This window comes from Nicotiana tabacum, chromosome 4 (assembly GCF_000715075.1).
Source record: "Nicotiana tabacum cultivar K326 chromosome 4, ASM71507v2, whole genome shotgun sequence".
NCBI classification, from domain to species: domain Eukaryota; kingdom Viridiplantae; phylum Streptophyta; class Magnoliopsida; order Solanales; family Solanaceae; genus Nicotiana; species Nicotiana tabacum.
In genome coordinates, this window is record NC_134083.1 from 53,020,787 (window position 1) to 53,030,508 (window position 9,722).

Consider the following 9,722-nt stretch of genomic DNA (forward strand, 5'->3'; position numbering starts at 1 on the left):
ACCAGTATTGGAGCCAGAATGCATCTATTATTGATGCCAATGGCAAACATTCATAGGTACCTCCATCATTTGTTGATTGATTTTTTGCTGATTAGGAGCACATTAGTATACAAAATAAATGAGAAACAAATTAAACCCCTTTCAAAATTCTAGTGCTTGAGTTGGAAGATTTAGTGCATAATGGATAGGACAATGACACAAGAAAAGGGCAATATGGGATCCTTTTGATATCGAACCCAACATACACTAAAAGGTTAGCTGATCAAAAGGTGCTTTGTTTTGTACATAGAAATTGAATTAAACCAAATAGAGCACTAACTGAAAAAAAATACATACAAAATGGAGAACTCTAAGAAGATATCCACTAATATTGTATACTTCTAGAGTTGCTATATAAATATGTGAACTGAGCACTCTTCATTTCATTGTCAATCAAAACTAGCAAGTCTTGCAATTGTTTGTGAGTGAGAGATTATCAAATTAAGAGAGGAGTTTCCATTTTTGGAGAAAAACAAAGATGGCTATTTCTGGCCACTGGGCATTTGCTTTTGGTGTCCTTGGTAAATCACGTTTTCTTGTTCCTTTAGTATCCGTGTTAACTTTGTAGGATCTTACGGTAGATATATATGGTCATTCTCGCTTCTTATTCTTTCTTCCTTTAATTTCTACAGTAATAGCCAGGAAATAAATATTGGTCAATAGTGGGCCAATAACAATTATATTATGACTTAACTTATAGACAAATCCATACAATATCTTAGTGGAAGTGTCAATTAATCATTTCATCGTACTGGCGTATCCTCAATCATTAGCGTACACAGTTTATCATTGCATGGACCTTTATGGGCATTTTATCTCTTCCAATTAATCATTATTTTACGAAGAATTTCTTTGTTGACCCCTTGAGTTTTCAATCTTGCAGGAAATATTGTCTCGTTTATAGTTTTTCTCTCTCCACTGTAAGTTAGCTGTTGCCCGTATTCGTTTTACTTTATTTTATACGATGTGTTTGCTCTAGACTATGTTGGCCCAAAGTTTGGCCTTTCGCTCCAAAATTATATTATCGTATAATTTAAAATATTACTTATTATTGATTAAAAATAGATTTTTAATATCTTTGAATAACCCACTGCAATGGGTATTCAAATTCTGTCTATTATTACTATAGTCATTTGAGTAATTGCATACTTATTCACTTGTAGCCCTACATTTTATAAAATTTACAAGAAGAAATCAACAGAAGGCTATCAATCAATTCCGTATGTGATTGCTCTATTCAGTTCCATGCTTTGGATATACTATGCATTTCTCAAGACCAACACAACCCTTCTCATCACTATAAACTCCTTTGGGGTCTTCATTGAAACTATCTACGTTGGCTTTTACCTTTTCTACGCACCAAAGAAAGCCAGGGTAACTTTTTCAAGAGTTATTTTTTTCTCTTTCTTTAATTATTTCCCTCTTACTATGAAGAAAGAAAAGGAATAATTTGTCACTCTTATAAATGCAGGTCCAAACAGTGAAGATGCTTCTTTTAACAGTGGTTGCTGGATTTGGTGCAATTATCCTCATTGCTCAGTTTCTATTCAAAGGTGTCGCTCGTGGGCAAGTGGTTGGATGGGTTTGCCTTGTTTTTTCCTTATGCGTGTTTGTAGCACCATTATGTATAGTGGTAAGCTTGAAAATTAGTTCAGAATCTCATTTTTATTGATTTAACGTATATACACTTATAACAGAGTGTGAAAATTCTTTACACGAAGATTGCGCTCATTTTGGTTGATCATTTCATGCAGAGAAAAGTAATAAAAACAAAGAGTGTGGAATTCATGCCATTACTCCTATCAGTATTTCTCACATTAAGTGCTGTAATGTGGTTCTTCTACGGTCTTCTACTTAAAGACATTAACATTGCTGTAAGTTCTATTTTCAAGCTCATCATATATACCACTTCTTTAATTACTTGCATTTGTGTTCTTACGTTCTTTCTTTTTTATGTTTTATATAGGCTCCAAACATATTAGGATTAATCTTTGGTATTCTTCAAATTGTGCTCTATGTAATATACAACAAGAAAGAGAAGCACATCCTTAAGGAGCAGAATCTTCCCGAGCTACAAAATCATGTCATAATCTTGGATGATAACAAGAAGCTTCCAGAACTAACTGAAGAACATAAAATTGACATTCTGAAACTTGGTAAATTGGTTTCAAGTTTGCATGAAAATGCATGTGCAGCAGCTAAAGAAGAGAAGCTGCCCAAGCTGCAAACTGTGCAGGCCTAAGACTTTGTGAACCTTTAAGTTTAATTTACATGCACCATCTGTATTATTATGTCAACAAATTAAAATGTCCACTGTATTAATTGATATTCTGAGTTCGCCTCTAGTACTGCTTCCCATCATAGGATCGAATTTGATGGGAATTGGGTATATGTTGTGTCATAATTAAGTTTGATTTGTGTAACATTTCTCCATTAAATCAATCTTCATTAATCTTTGGACAGTTTGTTCAACTTTCATGCTTTCTTTCCTTTCTTAATAATATTACAGCATTCAAAGGACTTCCTACATCTCTTTTTTTTTCTTTTTTTTAAAAACTCTGCATCCAATTAAATACCTTCACATAAATTGGGACGAAAATAGTATGAAAACTAACCCTTAATTGTAAAAACAGAATTACACCAATATGGGCCTATAAGAATTGCGATACACGTCTTTAAGCCCAATTATTGACTACCAAAATCCCATTAAGTGAGTTTAGCCACTTAGTTATGGGGCTAATTCTACTCATAGAACCTCTAATGTTCATACATAATTTGCTGACTTCCCAACATGACTCCAGTGTATTGACTATTTTCATTCATAATAATTAACAACTTGCTATATCCAATTAAATTGCATTAGTAGTCTATAATTCTTAACTTAATCTGTCAACTTATTTACTTAAATCTATAATGTTACCCTTCCATAAGAAATCAAAGAACAAAGTCATCACCTATGTCGTTGGAGAGTTAATCTTTTGAATTAAAAGAACACAGTCACCACCTACTGCAATTTGTTGAGTCCTCTATTTGGAATTCACTCTTAAGATTTTCTTCCAAGAGAAGAAAGGAAAGAAAAAGGATTTCAATTAACATGTAAATCTTGCAATCGAATTTGGGAGGGTGCTAAGGAATATGCTTTTTTCTTCTTAATTAATAGTTGCAATGTTTTATTTTATGTGTTTTAGTTTGATTGTGCTTATAATTTAAGAAAGAAAGAAAACTTTTGAATCTTGTGGTCTTAAATTAAAGTTATAATGTACCAAAATGTCCTATGAATTAATGTTGTATTGTGATCTTAAAAATGGCATATGAGATGTTAGATACAAACTAAAAAGAAAAGTAAAACACATAAATTAAAACATATAGAGTAACTATTTTGAAATTTTCATTCTTTTTTAACTATCTTAGAGCTAAAACTTAACTCTTTAAATACAAAATTTTCCATATAGAATTAGTACAATCATTGTTAACTTTATACTAGTAGTGGAGTAGTATTAATTGCTAGAAAAACATCAATCATAATGGACGAGAGCAAACCTAGTTCGGACAATAGTGCAAAGATTCTTCCTCATTTTTTTGGGTTCGTACACAAATTATAGCTAGTCCACTACTGCATCAAAGTAAGTTCAATATAGGTAGAGTACTCTACCAGACAAAAGCTCATGAGTTTCCTATTGCTATGACCAAAAAGCAACCAAACTATTATGGGTACTGGGGAAGAATCACAGAAGTTTCCTATTACTGTGTTATACTCTTTTTCTCTGTTTTAAAAGGCGTTTTCGGGGCGAGCTCCGGGGTGAGGCGTACCAAAAACGCCCCGGGGTGATAGTGTGGGGCGAAAGTCTCAAGAGGCGTACGCTCGGGCGTTCGAGGCGCATTTTTTTAGTAAGGAATAAGCCCCATAGACTTTTTCAAATTAAAATAAAATTTATTGAATTAATCCTTCATATAATACCCAAATTCTCAAAAGTCAGTTTGGTAATTACTCAAAAGGTTTAAAAAGGAACTCAAAAGTATTAAATTTAAAAGTAAACACCTTTTTTTTATTGATTTAAGCCCTAATTCATGATTTTCCCAAATTTTTATCTTGTCCGCTAGTCTGCTAATATCTCCCAAAAGTAACGAATATTTAATTTTTTTTACAAATACAAAGAGAACTACATTCTTCTTCATAGCAGCAAATTCAAAGTTCAAATTGCAGGTTAATCATCCTTTTTGTTCCTCCATAAAGAAAACTTTATTCTTTTAGACTCAAATTACTTGTGCTTGTAAGTAACGTATAATATATTGTTTTGATTAGTTTTTTGTGGGGATGGAGCACACATATATATAGTTTTCTTCAATTTTTATGCAATTTTACCTGTTTATAAATATTAAATGTCATTATATTATTTTATAAAATATTAAAAATTAAATACCTATGGGGCTTACGCCCCGCGCCTCGGGGCTTACGCCCCGCTGAGGCATATGTAAAACGCCTCGCCTTACGCCCACGCCTTTTAAAACACTGGCCGGTTTATTCGAGTGAGGACTTCGGACCTGATCCCAACCGAAAAGATGCCTTTTCCCGAGGAGTGGAACATGAAGCGTAAAATATTTTGAATTGTTACTTATAATACTTTTTATGTAGTTTTCAGATCTCAAAAAATTTAAGGATCTATGTCTGAATTCGTGATCAAAATAAAAAAGTTTGATTCTCACAATTCCAACTAAGGTTGTCCAACGGGACGGGCCGTCCCGTCCCGTCCCACTTAATTCAAACGGGATGGGTCCATGTTAAACGGGATACGGGATGTGACGGGATGGCCATTTCGTCCCGTTTGTCCCGTCCCGTCCTGTCCCGCCTGTCCCGTCCTGTCCTATCCCGTCCCACCTGTCCCGCGTCCTATTTTTTTTGTGTGCATTATATACAAGAAACTTGTAATCCTTCTTTTCAAGGTTTTCCTAAGACCACGGTTAGAAATGATGTTTTTAAACTTCAAACCGAATATTTTCAGTATATTCGTTGTGTATTGTTTCACTTAGATTGTAAAGTGTCTATCACATCTGATATAGGTCGTAGTCCTAATGGTTGTGATTATTTAACTGTTACATATCATTGAGTTGATCATCACTAGAACATGCAAAAACGTATTATTGGTTATAAATTTGTTGATTCAAAACACAGTGGAGCATATATTGCAACTATTATTCTACAAATTGTTGATTTTTATGGACTCATTGATAAAGTTTTAACTATCACCTTAGATAATGCTTCTGCTAAGTGCTAACACAACTGCAGCAACTAGCTTAATGAAATGATTGCAAAATTAATCCAACTTATGCACCGGCCATTAATGAAATGATTGCAAAATTTAAAAAATATTTTTTCCCTATTCCCCAAGTTTATGTAATTTCTACTATACTTAACACATCTTTAAAATTAAGAGGTGCAAATGGACTTGTTCGTAAAATTTATGAGAATTTAACAATTCAAGAAAATGAACAACCATCTCTCGAAGACTGTCAAGCTAACATATATTCTTATGTTAGATCAATATTTGATAAATATAAAACTATGGAAACAACAAGTGGTGAAACTAGGGAAAAAGAAGAATACAATGAGATACTTAGCATCTGGAGCTATGACGGCATGGAACTCATGGAACATCAATCAACATTGCTAATTCCAGAATAATGTCCGAGAGAAATTATAGATAAGTTACAACGAAATTATATAGGAGCTTACAAATATTAATATGATAATTTGTAATTGGTTACTAAGAGGCCTAGTTTAAAAAGAACCTTTCCTAGAAGGTGGCTGCGTAGATTAGGTGCTATTCAAAAGAATTATATTTGTATGTGAGATTTGAAAGTTCTATTAATAAAATAAAAGGTTTTAAGCGTTGAATTATTCTTATGAATTGTCTTACACTCTTACTTAGCTACTTAATGGCTTGAAATTATATTAAATAAATTATAACTTTATTATAAATTTATAATTACTAGAATATTTCATTACAAGTCTTTTGTTTTAATATTTTATAATTCTTTACTTAGTTTTCTAATTTTCGTTTAAATTTTATGTTTATTAAATAACTCAAAAAACTAGATGTTGCAAACTTTAATAACTTAGTCATTGTCAAAAGAATAGCGATTTCCAAACTCAATGCTTAAATAATTTTTTTTTTAAATCGGCACTTAAGGCTCGCGAACCCGTTTCGTCCCGTCTCGTCCCGTTTGTTAGCGGGACGGGATGGGCCTACCGTCCGTCCCGTCTCGTCCCGTTTGTTAGCGGGACGGGATGAACCTACCATTTAGTCCCGTTTGTCCCGTCCCGCCACCGTCCCGACTAAATATCGTCTTGTCCCGTTAGACAGCTATAATTCCAACTATATCACATGAATTGAGACAGAGTACGTACTAGTTTAGTTCTAAACAATGGAATACATATGAATGGAAGATTTGGTTTTGTACTCCATCATAGAATATTATTTTAGTTATATAACCATTTCGTAGGAGATTGTTGGAATAGTTAGTGGTTAGGACTTAACTGTGGTTAAGGGAGTTAACCGTAGAGGTTAGTAGGCTATGACAGTTGGGTGACAGCTGTAGGTTAGGTCGGTTGTTGTAGGTTAGGTCGGTTGATTAAATTTGCACTGTATATATGTATACATTATAAGCTCATTATGAAATAAGAACATCTTTTGTCATTCTCTTCTCGAATGTTCTAAGAGAAATTCACAAACCACCCTTGAAAGAAATCCCGTACTCTCTTTTCCTCCATGGGAGGAGCTTGGAGCGGAGTTAGAAACACCAAATTCACAGAGATTAATAATAATAACACAAGTATATTAAGATCAATTGTTTTATTCAAATGGTAAGTTAGAATATGAAATCATTTTATATAACCAAAAGGACAAACAAAAAGATCCACGGACAAGGTGCAGAGAGCAGACTACAGCCGAGCATTAAATTCGCACGAAGTGCCATCCATGATTATATTGGTCTAACTGAAAAAGTAACTTATAAAATTAAGAAGTGAATTTTTATTTTATAGTATTGAAAAGTAGGAGAATCTATGCCACTACATACTAAGCTATGAAACAAAAGTAACTTAATTTAATGTTGTTTTATCGAAGTAGCGGTCTAGTTTTACTCTTCACATTAGTGCACAATCTTACATTTTATTTCACATAAAAAGTGCGATCTGTACACCCTACTCGATTGTACCCCTCTTATGATCAATTCAACCCAGGTTCCACTGGTAAACTTATTTAAAAAATAAAAAGTGCGATCTGCAAAAGAATGAAAGAATGGCCAGGCTTGTGAAATGAACCATTCCTTGACCATTGGAGATTCTTCTTCTACTTCTTTAATACTTAGTACTCATTGGTAACATTTTTAACTTTATCAAAATTGGTTGGGGTGGGATGAATATGATCTTTCACTTTTGATCAGTTGTCTCGGATTCGAGCTTTGGGTATAGAAAATATCTTGTTAGGGAGCGTTTCCCTCCTAATGGGCCTTACACGATGTGAATCCGAATATAGTCGAATTCTAATACGAGTACCAAATACCAACTTGAGTAAACCCAAACAAAAAAAATATTTTAAACTTTTTTTATGAGAAAAGGTTATTGGATGACATAAGGAATGCATGTGATGTCTTTCCACCCCTTTACCACTCCCTAGCTATTAGTGCCTTAGAAGGGAGAAGGGTACTTGTACGGATAGTTTTAAGAGTCAAGACTTTGAGTTTTCATTTTTATTCATTTGGTACCATTTATGCCAACTCATTTGGATTCTTGTCGAGCAAGATCTATCAAAGGAGAATCTCTCGTTAATATTCCCCAGTGCCAGTTTACATAAACCTTTCCGTACCAGAGGCAAAGTGACTAACTTTTAGTGTCAATTTGCACATAGAATTATTAAATTTTTGAAATAAAAGTTACGCATATATTTTGACTACATAAAAATAAGATAAGTCACAATAGCTAACAATTCATAATATAAAAAAAGCTATTTGCAAAAAAATATGTGTATACGGGTAAAACCGAGCTTATGATACACTCCGGTCTCCAATACGATAAAACGAGCTCGAGATATGATTGCCAAGGATCCGAATCGAAGAAAAAGTCTAATCGAGTCAGAATCCGGGGCACAATGCCTGCCCTCGAGAATATCGGGGTTATGATTCGAGATCGATCCAAATCCTGAAAGATTTCGGAGAACATTGTCGGGCAATCAAGCACGATCAACAGAAGGCAGTAATATCCACGACCGGCCGGATATCACGGTGTAGATCTCGGCACGTATCGATGAAGAACCGAAAATAAGTTAAACAGAAGATTTTTTTTACCTTTTATGGAATTGTACTTAGAGTAAGATTCTCCTACTATATAAAAAGGGTCTGATAATTCATTAGACATATGGTAACACGCATTCCAAAGTAATATACTACTATTTTCACTGGTGATTGTAAGATTTTTCTCTCATTCATCAATATTATCCATTGTGAGCCCCGATCGAGGGTGAATATTTCACTAAGGCTGGAATCATTCTCCTCGCGTGGTTTGAATTTATTGTATCTTTACTTGTCCATTTTAACTCAATTTATCATTTGTATCAAATTAATCCGCATATCCTTAAAACCACTTACAAATTTGATTGTTATCTGATTTTGAGGATAAATAGTTTGGCGTCCACCGTGGATTTAAGGGTAATAGTGGCAATTTAATACAAATTTTCATAACACACCCTACTTCACACTTGTTCTTTGAAGTGTCTTTGATTTCATGTCAAAGTTTAAAATGTCGAACTCTCGATCTGCCCCTCTAAACATGGATGCTGAGTCTGGCCACCATGGCGAGAACAACGATATGGTACCCGGTAACGAGGTACCCCGTGCCGATCCCAACGAAATTTCGATCGCGAACCCGATCGATGCCAACTCACATGTGTCCATTAACACGAATTTGCCTACCGATCCTGAGAACAACATCCGCGGGGAGAGTTCGATCGGCAACCCAAAATACACATGACGGTAAAGGAGATGGGATCAATTTGTGGGTGATCTTCAAAATGTTAAATGCTTAGCAGGAAGCGATAGCCCAACTGTACAACCAAAGCCGCGCTCCCAGTAGAGTTGAGCCCGAACCATTCTGGAAAAATACTCGTAGAAATGAACCAGCCATAAATAGGCCAAGTGAAGCTGAACTCCGGACCAACCCTAAGATAATAAAGATACTCGAGAAATTGACAAAACTGGTAGAAACGGGAGAAAAGAAATTCGAAGCCAACGACAAGAAGGTGGAGACCTACAACTCCATAATCGACCAAATCCCGGGAGCACCACCGATACTGAAAGGCCTAGATTCCAAAAAGTTTGGTCAAAAATATTTTCCTCCGAGCGCAGCTCCGAAGCCGATCCCAAAGAAGTTTCGCATGCCCGAAATTCCTAAGTACAATAGAACAACTGATCCAAATAAACATGTGACCTCATACACGTGTCATCAAGGGGAACGACTTGGAAGATGATGAGATCGAATATGTCCTGCTGAAAAAGTTCGGAGATACCTTGTCAAAAGGAGCTATGATATGGTATCACAACTTACCCCCCAATTCTATTGACTTATTTGCTATACTTGCAAATACCTTTGTAAAAGCGCACGCTGGAGCCATCAAGGTCGAAACCAGGAA

The 9,722-nt window shown here is 34.8% G+C and overlaps 1 protein-coding gene across 1 annotated transcript; it reads left to right on the plus strand.

Moving 5' to 3' along the window:
• The first annotated feature begins 438 nt into the window (after positions 1-438).
• LOC107793456 (bidirectional sugar transporter SWEET10-like) lies at positions 439-2,511 on the plus strand. Its single transcript, XM_016615818.2, has 6 exons — positions 439-560; positions 923-959; positions 1,203-1,413; positions 1,511-1,672; positions 1,794-1,913; positions 2,006-2,511. The coding sequence occupies exons 1-6, from the start codon at positions 518-520 to the stop codon at positions 2,279-2,281; spliced, it is 849 nt and encodes a 282-aa protein (XP_016471304.1). The 5' UTR covers positions 439-517; the 3' UTR covers positions 2,282-2,511.
• Positions 2,512-9,722: the final 7,211 nt, after the last annotated feature.

Coding starts and splice junctions, on each gene's coding strand:
- LOC107793456 (XM_016615818.2), top strand. CDS start 518: ATGGCTATTTCTGGCCACTGGGCATTTGCTTTTGGTGTCCTTG. Junction 960..1,202: donor ATAGTTTTTCTCTCTCCACT/GTAAGTTAGCTG, acceptor ATTCACTTGTAG/CCCTACATTTTATAAAATTT. Junction 1,414..1,510: donor ACGCACCAAAGAAAGCCAGG/GTAACTTTTTCA, acceptor TTATAAATGCAG/GTCCAAACAGTGAAGATGCT.